Source organism: Perca flavescens, chromosome 20 (assembly GCF_004354835.1).
Source record: "Perca flavescens isolate YP-PL-M2 chromosome 20, PFLA_1.0, whole genome shotgun sequence".
NCBI classification, from domain to species: Eukaryota; Metazoa; Chordata; class Actinopteri; order Perciformes; family Percidae; genus Perca; species Perca flavescens.
Genome location: NC_041350.1, coordinates 4,557,785 through 4,575,406, shown reverse-complemented (window position 1 = coordinate 4,575,406; position 17,622 = coordinate 4,557,785). Strand labels below are relative to the sequence as shown.

Genomic DNA, 17,622 nt, shown 5'->3' with positions numbered 1-17,622 from the left:
AGCCACGTCTAAGACAACTTTCCGTCGTGACAGCCAATGAACTTTTTCCCGAATCTGAATCCGAACCTATGATGTTACATTTTGGATCGGGAACAACATTTCAGGAAATTTAGCCACATACAAACCACAAGCATCTGCATGACTCTCTAAAGAAGTCTAATTGATGTTTAAAGAAACATTGTATCTTAATCTGAATTTCTAAATTGTTTTTTTTTCCCCCAATCTGCTGCATTAAGACATTCAGCGTTGTGCGGTCAGGACTGACCATTCTCAGTGATGGATATGTACATGAGATGACCCTGGTCGCGTGTCTCTGTTATAACACTTGTCAAATAGGGGTGAAAGGATCCTGATCAAGTGATTCAAGTCTTTCCGTGCTGACAGTGAGGGAGAATGGATCCACCACTCAGGTTTCAAGAGGCAGTTCTGTAGCTTTCACCGCGGAGAGCAAACACACAATCTTTGGTCCTTATAATTAGACATTTTTAAAAGCAAGAAGAATCCGTATTTGTTATCTTTTGTAGTCCAAACAACTGCATTTTGTGGAGCGGAATAGCGTTGGAAGTAAGGAATAGAAGAAAATGACATGTACAAATATGGGTATCATTTGCAACAAATGAAAATGTGATGCCCGACTCTGGGACCAAAAGCTTCCACAGAATGACTAACCAGAAAAGAAATAGGTAAAACATACAGATGTGTAAAGATAAGCAAGAAGGGCTCATATGGGTGTTTTTATTACAAATGTTCTAATATGCATATGCTTGTTTTCATCTTTTAATAAACCCATATGATGTGGCACATTATTGCACTGAGGCATAAAAACAGTCTCTGGTTGGGGAGGAGGGGGAGGAGGAAGGGAGGAGGAGGTAGGGGATGATTATTGATTATTTGATTGATACAATATCAGAAGGCCCCAATCTTCCCAAAAAAAGGATTTTTGGTTTCCCCGCCAAAATAAACATAATTCAATCAAGAATAACATTTAAAAAAAAAAAGTCTGTGTTAAAAACCTGGCTCTGAGAAATAACTGAAATAGAAAAATATTGAGTAACAAACATTTTAAAATGCCTTCTTTCTATTTTTCTTTCTTTCTTTCTTTCTTTCTTTCTGTATGTATTTCTTTCTTTGTCTGTCTGTCTGTTTCTGTCTGCCAGTCTGTGTTTCTTTCTGTTTGCCTGTCTGTTTCTGTCTGTCTGTCTTTCCTTCCATCTGTCTCTCTTACTTTGCATCTCTCTTTCTGTCCCTTATTTTCTTTTTTCTCTGTTTGTCTTTCTATCTTTCTGTATTACTGTCTATTGGAAAATATTCTGCGTTGTTGTTTTCTTCCAGCAGTAATATTTCTATAAATCATATACAGTATGCTGGAAAACAATATGTATATCTGCAGCTCTGATTGGAATCAGTTGCTTTAACGCATTAGTGGAGGACAATAAGCTTCAGACAGAGCGCTAATCACCTCCCATATCCAAACGGCACATTTTCAAATCACAAACCTCATCTGTCAGCCTGACGTGAGCATGTGTTAACACCACGGCGAGTGTTAAATGCAATCAGCGAGTCCCATTAAGGTCTGAACTGGGAATCCACGTTCCCACACACACACACACACACACACACACACACACACACACACACACACACACACACACACACACACACACACACACACACACACACACACACACACACACACACACACACACACACACACACACACACACGTTGATTAGCGGTGTAAATATGCAGTAAGTACTCTGTTTCCAGGCTGAATGGAGCGATAATGGGCCGTTATCTTATCCCGGTCAGGGGGGGAATGTTGTGCGCTGTTGCCCCGCAGAGAGGGAGCTGCTAACGGGGAGGAAACGCGCTGATCTGCTCCCCCGCGGAGAAGCGAGCGGAGGCTACATAATGAGACGAATCCCCAGATATAACGCTCAGTGGCTTCAGCCCGACATGGAAATATGCTTCATATTCATTTACTCATGTAGAGAAGGGGAGAGAAAAAATAAATAAAAATAAAATAAAAGCATTGATTACCGTTCCACTGCACCTTTACGCACACGCCGTCCGTTTCTACAGGTCCATCAGTTATTTCTTTTAACTTCTAGTAGTAATCCCATATGCCTTGGGAGTGTTTATACTAATATTAAATTGTAATAATCATTTCTAAATAAATATGACTAAAAAGAGGTGTCTCCACACATATGTTTTCTAATACTGCGTGTTGTCGTCGTTGGGATGTTCTTTGTATTTTCTTTCGACTTTTGATTTTTACATTTCAAATTTCTTTAATAACCCTTTTTGTAGAGCCATTCGGTCAACTTAAGCTGTGTTTAACTGTACTCTAGAAATAAACTTTACTTTACTCTGTCTTTCTTTCCTTTTGGTCTCTTTCTTTCTTCCTTTCTTTGTCTGTCTTTATTTATTTCGGTCTTTTTTTCTGTCTGTCCGTTTGTCTTTCCATCTTTGGGTCTCTTTCTTTCTTTTTTATTTCTTTTTTATGTCTGTCATTCCTATCGCCGTATAGTATGTCATCCCTATCAACCAATTAGTATTAGTATTTAGAATAAAACTAAACGTATTGAGTTTGTGTGTGGGCTTATATTGACAGGCCTGAAATACTTTTGAAATCGGTAAATTAATTTTATTTATCTAACTTTTTTCACCACTTTTACGCGCACCTTAGGTTGCCTGCGGGCTGTGGTTTGCCGTTTAATTGCTTGATATAATTTCAAGCAATAAAAACAGTTTACGGGGGACAATATCATTTGAGTTTGATTAATAAATTCCTTTATTTGTGGGTGTCGTTTTCAAGTTGTACTCTGACTTTACGAGTCGGTGTGAAAGGCCTTATCTGCTCCCTTATTGTAAACACTAATGTAAATGTGTTCCATAGATTATGATGCCTTCGCTGACAAGGAAATAATCGGATTACTCTGCAGAGCCTCTGTTGTGACCCAGCACCACAGTTTTCTAAAAAAAAAAAAAAAAAAAAAAAAAAAAGAGTCTGCAAACAGTGCGGATTATCTTAATTGAATTAATTCTCAATACACACAGACAGATATTGTGGCCGTTCACGGGTCCGCGGGTCGCAGCAGCAGCAGCTGATCCCAGAGCAGCCGCTCCGCCGTGACGTCACCAGGGTATAAAACCAGCCCTGCTCTCCGCAGGTCCCGCATTCAAAAACCCAACCACTCAGTCCGCATCCTCGAGACGAGCTCGCGGAGCCGCGCATGGAAGAAAAGTCCTACCCTCCAGCTCCAGCAGTCAACATGACGCAGTTTTAGGAGAACTTTGTTTTTCTTTTGTGGGAATCTTCTCAGTCCAGGACATTCACTTCTACAGAGACTTTCTTTCACTTTCACAGAGTTTTACCAGTTTGTCCCGAGCCGCCGCGCACCGGTCTGATGCCCGCCGGGATGTTCAGCATAGACAGCATCCTGTCCGGCCGGCCGAGCTGCAAGGAGCCGCTGCTGCTGCACCGGAGCGGCCCGGTGGTTCTCTCCGCCGGCCTCACGGACTCTATCTACACCGACTACAACGGACTGTACTCCGCTGCATGCGGGCCTTCTCCCCCCGGTGTTCCGTCTGTGAACGGGACCAGGATAGGATATAACGGCTACTACTACGGACAGCTGCACGTCCAGGGCGCCGGAGGAGCGCCGCCATGCTGCGGCTCTGTGGCCGGCCTCAGCCCGCAGCAGTGCCCCTGCATCCCGGCAGGTAGGACAACCCGACTCTGGCTCTCTTGAGAGTTTTTTTACCAGCCTAGTTTAGATTATATTGGACTTTATTGAGCCCAAATTGGGAAATTTCAGTGCTACAGCAGCAAGACACACAACACACACACAGAATACACAAGAAATAATAAATAGGATAGAATACAAGAACAACTATCCAAAAATGAAGATAAAAAATACAAAGAAGCTAGGCTACAAACGAATATAGGCCTACAAGTGGCGAATACAAATGTACGACCTACTTTTAGATCAACACCGAATTCAACCTAACTTCTTTTTATGTTTCAAATGCAACAATTGGCAATATGTTTTCTAAGTAACATATAAGGAATAAACAGTGGCAGCCTATTGTTGCAGACACTGTGTAAAAAAAGAAAACACTGGTCTCATTTTGACCCCAAAATTCGAAGACGAAATATTATTCAAAGGGCTGATTGGGATTAAACCCAAATATGAATGTTTAACCTGTAATACTTTGTTATTTTATGATGTTCTTAAATCCGTGTTCCCATGACTAATTCCCAATGCGGAGACGAATACAAAAAAACGAATAACTTATTTGGATTCTTGTGCGTAAAACAACGAATGGCGACGTTAGTTTACGCATGAACTAAAACCTTTCGCATTTACACATAGAAACCGATTCCAAACACTTTTGGGGGGAGTATTCTAATGAGATGTCAAACGCATGTGTGATGTCTTTATCTTGTCCCTGCGATGACTCCAGTGCTGCTGCGGGTTTAGTGTCAGGGATAAATGTCACTGACCCGTTTCCAAACTGTTGCTTTACGCGTGAACTCAAACATACTTGTGTGTACAAAAGAAGAAGAAGAACAAGGCTGTTTCCAGCTAGGGCCTGTGTCTGCCAACGGTTACATAAATAGAGTTTGTTAGTTTGAATGCTTGAACGAAAATATTCACGTGCCAAAAAAACAACAGACCAAGCTCAAGTTTCAGATTTCAGTTATTTTTTTACGCGCCAGCTGTAATCTGCATGTACACAACCGAAGCCAGAGTTTGCAATTAGCCACATTACTTATGCGCACTGTTTATTTGTGTATTATATATACGCTGCTGTGGCAGTTGGATTGTTCCAAGGGCGTAGGTGTATTTCAACATTATAACCGGTCATCATTTACAGCATTCCGGTGAATTTTTATGCAACAGTGTGTGCCTTTTCTGCATCAATTTATGGTGGAATGTCTTCATTATTATTATTATTATGAATTATTCTTCTGCCTGTTTCGGTATAGTTTTTAGGGAACATTTAATTACAGGTAACAAGGGTATAGGCTCTAATCATGTTCTGAGTCCCCTATAAGTTATTTTTTTTTATCTCTTTTGGGGAGTGGGTTGCCTTTCATATTGTTTTTAAGGGGCGCACATCTACGTTGTCTACATATTGGGGGGGGGGGGGGCATATCAGAATCAGTATTGAATTTATTGTCATTGTAATTAGGCCTATATACGAAAATTACAAGTGCTACTCTATGGTGCAGACACACACACACACACACACACACACACACACACACACAAGACTAAGAACATAGAGCACATAATGTGAAGATAGTAAAAGGATTACAACTAGAGAAAATAGTAAACTAGTGAAATATCCCCTGCATACCCCGCCGAAACCTACGCCTGTGATACTCACCCGTGTGTGTGTGTGTGTGTGTGTGTGTGTGTGTGTGTGTGTGTGTGTGTGTGTGTGTGTGTGTGTGTGTGTGTGTGTGTGTGTGTGATGTTTCTGCAGGCTACGACAGCCCGGGCTCGGTGCTGATCTCCCCGGTGCCGCACCAGATGATGTCCTACATGAACATGGGCAGCCTGTCGCGCACCGAGCTGCAGCTCCTCAACCAGCTGCACTGCCGCCGCAAGCGGAGGCACCGCACCATCTTCACCGACGAGCAGCTCGAGGCTCTGGAGGGCCTCTTCCAGGAGACCAAGTACCCGGATGTCGGCACCCGGGAGCAGCTGGCCCGCAAGGTCCACCTCCGAGAGGAGAAGGTCGAGGTCAGAGGCGCTTCGGCTTTTTCATTCACTTCAGCTTCACATAGGGGTTTCTTTTTCTCCATTTAAAACTCAATTTAAACTAAAATTCTGATGGGTCGATGAGAAACAGACAAAGATTCAGCATCCACGCGCTTTAGTGTAATAGACCCAGAAGCATTAGTTTCACAGACCCTAGGCCTGAATGGGTTCATGGATAATGATGAATAAACGATAGGCTTTATAGTTCCAACATGTATACATATAAAGCATTATAAGCTAAAAGGACAAAAACAATATTAACTTAACACGTCCGAATAGGAAGAAGAATACGTTTATTTGATCCTACACCTTCTCCAAGAACCATCAGGACATTTGTCCTCGGGTCTAATTTGAGCCATTTTCAAAAAGTTTCTATATCAGAAATTTGGGTTTTCTTTTAACCACATTTTCAAAAGAAACGCCGTGGATGGCTCCCTACAACGCTCTTTTTTATTTATTTATATATATATATATATATATATATATATATATATATATATATATATATATATATATATATATATATATATATATATATATATATATATATATAGCGTTGTAGGATACATATAAATATAATATGTATAATAATAATAATAATAATAATAATAATATGTAAAAGAACATTGAAAAAAGTTACAAATGTCGGGAAAAGCTTCAAAAACGTGGGGGAAAACACACTACCACGTCAAAAGGTGCAGAATAAAACCGTTGGGAAGAAGTGACAAAAACATAGATGGAAAAGCATCAAAAAAAGTTAAAATTTTGACCAAGAGAAACAAAAAGTTGCGTCGTCGACGGGAAGACCACACGAGGGTTAATAGATTATGATTTCGTGCCTTATTGTAGCCCTTATTTAACAATTAGGCCTACAATTCTAATAAAGTTTATGTAAAAAAAAAAATTAAAAAGGAGAAGGAGGTTACTTTAACTAAATAAGTCAGTCAGCCTATCACGAACAGGTGAGATGTTGCACATCTTCTGTGACAGGGCTTTTTTTAATAAATCATAACAGACATGAATTCATGGAGACTATAGCTTTGCTGTCGACATGAATAAAAACAAAGCCAAGACATTTTCTATTGGAAAACCAGCCCATACACGAACCAACCAATCAACTAAATGATAATAATAATAATAGTAATCCCCATCATGATTATGTTTAGCATTATTATTATTAAGCGAAGTAACAAAACTGCGCAGAATGTTAAGGTTGTGCGCTTGACATTTGGAATTCATTTTAGCGCGAGAATAAAAGATCAGCCGACGTCAGGATGGTCGCAGGGGACATTACGTCATCATTTTTTAATTAATATTAGTTTGTAAATTAACTCTCTTGTTGTCCTTGGGTCAAATTTCACCCGTTTTGAAAGATTTTTTTTTATATCAGAAATATGGGACGTCGAAATAACTTCCATAACTTTGGGGAAAGCGTCAAAAATGTTGGAGAAACGCCGGCAAAAGCGACAAAATGTCCACAAAAAAGGAATACAAAAATCAGAAAAAGCTATAAAAATGTGGAAAAAAAGTGACCAAAACACAAAAAAATGTAAAAAAGCAACAAAAACGTTGAGATAGGGACTACAAAATGAGATTTTTTTTTCCATGTTTGACGGGAAGACATCACAAGGGTTAAAAATAAAGAAATAAAACGAAATCAAACAATTGATACGTGACGTCCTTGACTGGGATCTCGGGCTCTGGGAGTAAATGGACTGAACCATTACAGCCTGAGCAGGGGGAATACTAAAACACATCAGCTCACTATAGTTCTCACAATGTGGCAACGTTTCATCAACAGGGGGAATACGTAGGGTTCCAAATGAGCACCATGTACCAGCGAAAGGCTGGGAATATATGCAGGTGACTCACCAGCCCAAAATAACAATGGTCATCTAATAACCAGTTGGTTTTTTTGTATGTGTATATAGCGTCTCAGAAATGTGCACCTTACCCCCCTCCCCCTTACTACTTATTTTATTCCATATTGTTATATTTATTTTACGTACATGTTGGCACTGGAAAATGAGTTGCATTTAATCTCATTGCACATGTGTATAGTGACGATAAAAGGCATTCTATTCTATTTTATTATACTGAGTGGCTGGAACATATTTGAAAATTCACTAGCCATTTGGCTGGTGGACAAAAAAAAGTTAATTTTGAACTCTGGCTATAGGGTTAGGCTACATAAAAAATAAATAAAAGGTTGTAGCCTATAAAAAATAAAGTTGTAGAGCGTCATAAAGGAAATATATAAGAGGGGGGGGGCAGTTAGTACCAGAGGAGTAGTTTGAGACGTCATGTGAGAAATGTTTGGTATTAACCTCGGGCTCCTGGTGTCAAATCAGGTGACTGGAACAGAGAGAGAGAGAGAGAGAGAGAGAGAGAGAGAGAGAGAGAGAGAGAGAGAGAGAGAGAGAGAGAGAGAGAGAGAGAGAGAGAGAGAGACTGTCCGCCTCTGGTCGCTCTAACCGGGACAGTAAAGAAAAACAACTTTAGGGTTAGATATTAAAACTGTGTTCTTTTTTTTTTATTCGGTAGGTTTGGTTCAAAAACAGACGCGCGAAATGGAGGAGGCAGAAAAGGTCTTCATCAGAGGAATCAGAGAACTCTCAGAAATGGAACAAAGCGGCCAAAACCTCCGCGGAGAAAACCGAGGAGGCAAAAAGCGAAGTGGACTCGGACAGCTGATAATAAAAGCGACCTGACGCCGCGGCCTCGTGTGTGTGAAAGCGACCTGACGCCGCGGCCACGTGTGTGTATGTGCGTGTGTGTGTGTATGTGTGTGAGAAAGCGACCGGACGCCGCGGGCAAGTAGGCCTGTGTGTGTTAGTGTAAAAGCGACCTGACGCCGCGGCCACGCGTGTGTGTGTGTGTGTGTGTAGGTGTGTGTGTGTGTGTGTGTGTGTGTGTGTGTGTGTGTCATGAAACGTGTTGCCATGTTGCACAGTTGTACATATCTTACATTTTATTATTGATCCTGTGTGTCCGCTATTTATATTTAATTTAAAAGTTGTTTGTTAATGTTACGCGCACGCCAGGTGACGTGATGACGCTCGGAGGGGATTGACTGCCATGTCGGAATATATCGTAGCCCTAATGTTAATATGTGTGTGACATTTCTGTGGATGTTAAATGTTGTAATTCTGGTAACCCCCGTCCCCGTCCCACTGTAACAATGCCCAAATCCAGCCAGAAACACGCGGAGACCGGAACACATCCAGAGGCTGCAGAGCCGGCATCGCCACAGCTTTTGTGAAAAATACGCCGACGTTTATGTAATTATATTTTGCAAACCTACGTAAAAGGACAACGAGTATTCATTAAAATATAAATGGAAAATCATCAACTTGTCTGACTTTTTCTTCGAGGCGGAGTGGAGGCCTTTTTAAATAGTTATTTTGAATTCAGGGAGGACAGATTCCAAAATGAATTTCCCGATTATTTTTTTCTAACCTCGATCTGGCAGCTGATTGGCCCGGAGTGTTTAAAGTGCAAAAAAAAAAAAAAATAAACAGTAAGTCGATCAATCCAATCCAACTTTATTTATAAAGCACATTTAGAAACGACAGAGTTTAGCCAAAGTGCTGCACAGGCACACACGAAAAAAGGATCCAATCAAAAAATCAAAGCGAAAACAACACAGGGCAGCAACAAGCAAGCAAAAAAGTAAGGGTACATGATATATCGACTCAATATCGTTATCGCGATATCACAATATTATATCGAAAGTGTCATGATAAGTATGCAATATTTTGTTTATTTTGGGGAGCGTTGCGTCCCGTCCGTTGGTTGTGCAGCTTGGTTGTGTTTGATTTAGAGCTTGATAGCTGTAACGATCATTTCATGGCCAGTTAACGCGCCACTTGCACAGGTTGGTACGCGTCAGCGGACGGGTCCACTACGCAAAAATATCGAAATTAATATCTATATCGCAATATTCATAACTGATATCGCAATATCACATTTTGTCAATATCGTGCAATCTCAAAGAAAAACAGAAAAGGTGAAGCGGAGCGCATTCAAAATGAGAAAGGGACTGGAGGAAAGGGAGGCGAAACGCTGCAAAATTACAGATATGTTCATAAGATGTTAAGAGGACATGTTTGTGTTTAGCAGGGCTGCCCTCAGCAACTACCCTTCAGTTTCTTCTAGTTTTTGTTTGTCCAAAAAGAAGCACCAGGAGTTAAAACTGCTAAAAAAAGGCATCAAAGTGTCAAATAATTCATAATTTCAGCTTTTTCAACTAAAAATGTAGGTATAATTTCATAAAAAGGTGAGATTTATTGACCATGCATTCTGAATATTAATCAACTAGTGATAATAAACTGGAATAAGATGGTGTAACATGGACTTTGTTTATAATCTAAACTTTATGATGCAGGCAAACCAGGACCACGGCCGACGGGAAGACAATACGAGGGTTATAAACGGCATCAAGACTTATTAATTAATGCTGCGCTGTAGGAGAGCATGAAATAATATAGAAAATGAAGAGCTGTGTGTATTTTCTGCCAGGTGAAGTAGTTCCAGTTACTCAAGAGCTCTGCTCCATGATGATCTGATCTCTGAGGAAAACACCAGCTGCCAAACAAGCACTCCAAAAGTGCACACACATATAGATATGAATGAATATTCATGCCTGTGTATAGCTTTAATAATGGAAGTGCAATGGACTAACTCCTGAAACTGAAGACACCCGTTGCTGTGCTTTGAATTATTTTGGATTCTTTTCTGAAGCTGTTTTTTTGTGTATAACAATACAACTAAAAGGATAAACTCAGTGGCCACTTTATTAGGGACATGCACAGCCTAACGTAGCAAAACCAACGTCTGCCATGAGGTGGCCTTAAACGATGCTATAATGTTCAGTTTTTGTTGGCCGTCAAAAAAGTTGTTAATTCAATTCTATAATATAATAGATAGTTACTTTATTTTTTTGTCCCCCCCCATGGGGCAATTTGTTGTGCAGCAGATAGTATAGTACAAATCACACACACAATACAGAGATTGCCTACCAATACAATCAATCAACTAGTAAGTCAATAAGTTATCTTTGGTTCTTTATAGAATTAAGAAGTAGAAGTAGAGTGTTAATATCTGTTGGTTCTGAATTTTGGGAGTTACTTTACCTTGCGTTGCGGCCATAGTGATGTGTTGTACTGCATCATATTGAGAGGGGTTTCTAATATTCTGTCCCCCCGCCCCCCCGCCCCCATGATGTTAACGAGGAGGACAAGACATTTGGAACATCCCTTAATAATACAACAGGGTTTAACAACACCAACTGTGACTTCAATAATAATTATAATGCATGTAATGTAATTGATTTTTCACGTACCCAACAATGTCAGCTCAGTCTGAAGATAATGACTTTATAAAAGGTAGAAAAAGATAAGATAAGAATAGCTTAACCCTTGTGTTGTCCTCCCGGGTCAAAATGAACACTCTTTTAGACACTGTTTATACGTTTATCTTGCTTTCTTTTTTACGTTTTTGTTGCTTATTTCAAAGTTTTTTTTACCATTAACACCAGTATATTCACCACTATACCTATTTATTTGCACTAGTTTTACACTTATTTTTTGGAATTCATGGTCAATAAAGCTCATTTATATGAAATGTTCAAATTTTTGTGTAAGAAAAAAGCTGAAATGATGAATGATTTTTATTAATGGTCAAGATCAGAGGAATGAAGGTCATGGATAATCACAGATTATTATATACCCAAAAGTCTATGAAAATAGAGATCTGATCCTTAATTTCCTTTGTGAAGAGCATCTTATGGATCCCTCCATGTTATTTTTGGGGCAATATGGTTAAAAGAAACCCAAATTTATGATATAGAAACTTTGAAAACGGGTCAAATTTTACCAGAGGACAACATGAGGGTTAAATGTCACAAGTGACAGAAATGTAACTTTGAAAGACTGGCTTAAATGACATGAAATACATATAAGTAACAGAAAAAGATATATGGAAACAGTGACAACGGTGCAAAAAGAAGGCTGAATGGAGTGGGATATGTTGTCGGTGTGTGACTGTTCAGTGGGGATGAAGGATTTTTTTTGTATAGGTTTTTTTTCTCCGGGCCAGCGGGACTCTGTTGCATCGGCCTGATGGCAGCGACTGAAAGGATTGGTGGAGGAATGTACGGCACAGCAATGTAGATTGAACAAGTGTTCCTAATAAAGTGGACACTGAGTGTATGTAACTGGCATAAAGCCTAAACAGAAAATTATAATCACAAAATGGTAGGCTCGTTATAGTTTCACATTCTAATTGAGATTTAAAAAAATAAAAAGACAACTTTACATCAGAGTAGATCGGGGAAAATGTAACCCTTGTGTTGTCCTCCCAGCTAAAAAAAAAAGAAATAATGTTTCAACATTTCTTTGCATTTTCTTCTTGGCCTCTGGCACTTTTTAGACGTTTTTGTCGCTTTTTGTTTAGTTTCAGTTGTTTTTCCTATGTTTTTGTTGCTTTTTCTGTCATTTTGTAGCATCTTTTTTTAATATTTCTGTTCCTTTTTTGTCGCTTTGTTTGTCCGATTGTCACTTTGCCGTTTTTTACAATTTTTCAGTATATACACCACTAACACCAAATTATGAACACTAGTTTCACACTTATTCTTGGAATTCATGGTAAACAAACCTAGTTTTTATGAAATCATACCTCATTTTTGAGTTTAAAAAGCAGAACTGTGTTATAATATTGAATAAAACTCCAAAAATGTAATGAAAGAAACTGAAACTGTTCTTTAATTTGACTTGTGAAGAACGTTGTATGGAACCATCCATGTTATTTTGGGGCAATTTGGTTGAAAGAAACTTATATTTCTGATATAGAACCTTAATAAAAGGCCAAATTTGACCCGAGGACAACATGAGGGTTAACAAAATGTTGACTTTTCAAAATAAGACTCCCTTGTTCAGCTGCAGCTGAGAGAAGTGCCATAGCCTCTGAACTCACGTCTTCCGCTGTTTGTCATGCTGTTTGTTTGGTTTTTGTTAAGGCGGGGGTGGTGATATTCTACAATTTTAAATAACTAACACATGTTGGGTATTTAATAGCCTGATTTCAGTTTTTTTAAGACCCAAAATATCTATCTATATATATATATATGTATATATATATATATCTATATATATATCTATCTATATATATATCTATATCTATCTATCTATCTATCTATCTATCTATCTATCTATCTATCTATCTATCTATATATATATCTATATCTATATCTATATCTATATCTATCTATATATATATATAAAAAAAAAAAAAAAAAAGAGTCTTTTTCTCAACCGGCAGTGTGGAGAAGACTTTGAAAAAGACATTGAGAAATACAATTTGAAGAAAATGCAATTTTACAGTTACCTGGATGAATAAAATAAGAAAAAAATCGAATTAATAATAACCAAAAAAAAAACACAATAGAGAGATTTTCTTTTTGATGTCTGGTCAGAGTTTTGTGCTTGGTGACGCCTGTGTGTGGGGGACTTGGACCCATGATGACGTCAGTTTGGCTGAAACTCTTGCTACGGCCCTGCAACTAACGGTTATTGCCATTAGACCAGGGGTCTTCAACGTGTTTCAGGCCAAGGACCCCTAGCTGAAACAGAGACGGACCAGGGGCCCCTGACTACATAGATTGTATAACGTTGTGTTGCATATTTAACTGGGCCTAGAACAACATGTAGGGCGGCCTAAAGCCTTTACACATACCTTTTTATGTTGGATACAATACCAAGCTTTGTGTGTGTCTCTGTGTGTATGTGTGTGTGTGTGTGTGTGTGTGTGTGTGTGTGTGTGTGTGTGTGTGTGTGTGTGTGTGTGTGTAACAGCATTACAAAACCAAAAGAGAGTTGCACATTTTTTAAATTTATATTGGCATTGTTCATTTTACCTCAACAATAGATATTCATCTCCTTTTTTTATCCTCTCGGTTTTCTTTTTGAGAAGTTAACTTAAAAATACCTCTCAAATATATATATATACACATATTCATTTCATGTATTGAAAACTTAGTTTTGGACACAGTATGGAAATGATTTTAAATTAGCCCTGAACATTATCCTCATTATCTTACAATAAAACAAATCCTCTTATTTCATAACTCTGGATTTTGTAAACATTGGCTTTGCGTGATCATAGTTATTAGATGTGTTGCCCCAACAGCTGGCTCAGCTGGTGGGGTCGGGGACAAACAGCAATACATTACAGTTTTATTTTGACCGTAACGGAGCAATAAAGGAATAAACTCAACCCCATCTTGATATATCGCTGCAGGGAGAGGAATGAACGCTCATTTCAGCAAAATGTGGAAAAACGTCCAGTACTGACTTTTGGCTCCGGATTCTTGTTCTTGTAAATGTGATCTGTAGTCAGACATTTCCTGATTTAAATCATAACTCGATACAGTATTTTATTCCGCCATGATGCCGTCCAACGGTTTGTGTTAACCCTTTCAGACCTGACTTTCACTCATTTGACTTTTTCCAGTTTTTTCTTACCCTTCACCCATGAAGAAATAAGGCTGAATGACTGACACAGTCAGGCAAATATCATCAACACTATACTGGATTTACCTTTAATGGCCGTTTGAGGCAGTGGGGCAGTCTACGTGATACGAAGGTATATGCCCGTATACCCACTAAGAAAGCTCCAGGATTTCCTCACACCCAGTTTAAATTGTACAAAGCTACGTACCAACATGGTTTTGTGCCAGAAATTTTCGTACAGCTATTTGTTTTTTGCAAATACTGGGTTGAGTAATGTGACAGCAAACTGAACAAACGCTGCAGAACATGCAGAGAGACTAACAAAGTAAACCCACTAAAGGGGATAAACTAAACCAAGCTACACCGCTTTGTTTTACACATGGGTAGGACAACAGTGTATTGTTACTAATACACATAGACTGTTAATATTAATGGGCAATGCATCTGGTTCGGTGAAGTGCTGCAAATGCGGAAGTGCCTTAAACCTTCATTCTGTCTGAATTCCAGCAGGGGGCAACACGTGCAATTACAAAAGGAGGTCGGTTTCTGTAGAAGTCTATGAGAAAGTGACCCACTTCTCACATGATGATCTTATGGTCTCAATCGCTAGTTTTAATTCTTCTGCAACACAGAATGATGTTCATTTTTTGAATTATGGTCTCGTTGATTTTAAAATCGGCAATAAAGCAGGGGGTGTTTTAGGGCGTGGCTATGATGTGATTACCAGTGAAAGTGTGTAACGTAGAGTGTAAGGGCTCCTCCCTCACTCCTCCCTCTCGTCTAAAACCGTCACATCCGCAACCAGGATGGCTACGCCCGTAACGGCAAACTCAACGACTCATAGCAGATCTCCACAAACCGATGGGCGATGTCACACGTGCTCCGTCCATTCATATTATACAGTCTATGGCAATACATCTATTATACGTTTCGTTGTTCTAAATGAACAAAACTGTTGGAGAAGTTCTTTTAGCAATTTTGTCTATATGTTTTTGTGTTTTATTTCACACTGGTTTTACAACACATTCTCACACCCATCGCGTAAAATACGGTCAGTTATCTTTGGCGTTATTGGCACTAAAAGTCTCCTTTAGTGTCTTATCTAAACACGCTTTATCTAAACGCGCTGGGTCAGGACTATTGGCGTCACTTTTGACGCAGTTAGGTTTGGGAAAAGGTTGTGGGTGGGCTTATGTTTCCATTACACGGCGGACAAGAACGGGACGGTTGGGTTTAGGAAACGTGACACACGTGGGACGCGATCCCCGGTCTCCTGGGTGAAAGTCCTGTGTTGTTTGACCCATCCACCCCCCCTAAACAACCTCCTTATGCAGATTTTTGAGCTTTCATACTACTCGCTAGCGCCGTGTGGCGCTTTTTGCGCCGTATCTGACGCTGACAGCCACTGCCCAACCGTCGGTATTTTATGAGTTGGAAGTGAGAACGGGTTGGGTTTTAATGCTAGTTAGACTTTCTGAAAACCCCCGCACAGCAAATTGACACAGCAAATTGACTACAGCAGGGCTGTAGTCAAGTCCACCTTTGTCGAGTCCAACACCAGGACTAGTCAACATCGAGTCCAAATGAAAGATCGTTCATAGCCTATATCCATGACGTTCTGCTTCCGGGATTGCCCCGGTGCAGCTAGAAATTCTGCTGGATGACCCTAATTTTTGGCCGGATGTCCGTCACCTTCCACTTTCTTTGTGTTGGCATTTTAAATTCTGGTGGATTTCTGAGGACTATGGTTAACTGCTCCTCAGATCTCTGCAGGGTAAATCCAGACAGCTAGCTAGACTGTCTGTCCAATCTGAGTTATATCTGGCACGACTAAAACTACTTTTGAACGTACACACGTTCCACCAAAACTAGTTCCTTCCCGAGGCAATTCTGCAGAGGCACCGTGGCGCTTAGCACCGCGTGAGACGATTGTGATTGGTTTAAAGAAATGCCAATAAACCAGAGCACGTTTTTCTCCCATCTCGGAATACTGTGTGGACTCACCAGACCCTACTCCGCAGCGCTGTGGAGGAAGGTCTGGCAAAAGCAAGACGAACCCGTTCATAATTTACGTGATGTAAGAGACGTAATATCTTCTATTTTAGAAGACATGTTTGCATTATTATTGGTAATGATCAAAAAGGACCAACACTCCTGTGATAAGGTCCAGGAATTTTGGACCAGGATGATAACCTATGTTGGATCACAGGGACCCTGGTTCCATTATTTGTTCTGGGTGATGGGTCAATCGTGAGCAAGATGGATAAACACATAAGAAGCAGGGTCTAGACTAGTTTAATGATAGCCAGACAGAGGATGGAAGAATGAAGGGGTGCCGTCAATCCAGGGTAAGATCCCATCTTGAATATGCTAGCTTAGTCTGGTGTCCATATAAATTAAAATCTGTAGAAAAAATTTAAAGGATCCAGAGAAAAGCTACTAAATTAATTCCAGGAATGAAAAATGTGTCTTATGAAGATAGATTGAGAAAATTAAGTTTACAGACTCTCATATTTAGAAAGTACATAGGTGATATGATTCAGGTGTATACACTTGTACAGGGAACACATGATGTAACAGTTGAGCCTATGATCGGATTGCGTATGGTAAAGGCAGAGTCTGCGTTACTCTGGGGTGTCAAAAATTCCTTTCTTTCAGTTCTGGAGCAATAAGTATGAGACACGAGGGAATTCTTTAAAACTTTACCCTAGAACATGGCTGTCTGAAAAAACATTTTTCACACTCCTTGCGGTAAAATCATGTTGGGAGCTTCCAGAAGAAGTTGTGAGTTCCCCTTCAATTAATTCTTTTAAGAATAGGTTGGATGCATTTTGCCGGTGAAAATGTGTAATGTAGAATTATAAAGCTGGTCAGTAATTTATGTAACTTATCTATACATTTTTTGAAAATTTGAATCATGAAATGAATGGGTTTTATGAAAATGTGAATATATATATATTTGTTTTGGGTTTCTTGAGTCGGGAATAGAGGATTTTATATCCTATACCAGAAATCTTTTCAATAAATTTCAATAAAACGGTTGGCCATATTGGATGTCTACACTAGAAAATGGGGAAAGTACCTGAACTTTCTGGAGAGCTCCTAAAAAGTTTTGTGCTGGGGAGAGACGTGTATGATGGGCTTATGGTGTTGTCATTTATAAATTATGTTTATTTGGTTTATGGTTTATTATTGTCTATTTTGTTACCTTTTTTCTGGAATGTTCTTGAATATTGTAGTGACTGTCATCTTTTCTTGATTTTTGTCTGGGTTGGTGGTGATGACAAATGGAAGGGGTGGGGGGGGGGGGGGTCATGTTGCGAATTGTACATAGG

At 39.5% G+C, this 17,622-nt stretch overlaps 1 protein-coding gene across 1 annotated transcript; it reads left to right on the top strand.

Annotated features, from left to right (window-relative positions):
- Positions 1-3,197: 3,197 nt before the first annotated feature.
- On the top strand, positions 3,198-9,091 carry gsc (goosecoid). Its single transcript, XM_028566077.1, has 3 exons — positions 3,198-3,726; positions 5,500-5,759; positions 8,322-9,091. The coding sequence occupies exons 1-3, from the start codon at positions 3,411-3,413 to the stop codon at positions 8,469-8,471; spliced, it is 726 nt and encodes a 241-aa protein (XP_028421878.1). The 5' UTR covers positions 3,198-3,410; the 3' UTR covers positions 8,472-9,091.
- Positions 9,092-17,622: the final 8,531 nt, after the last annotated feature.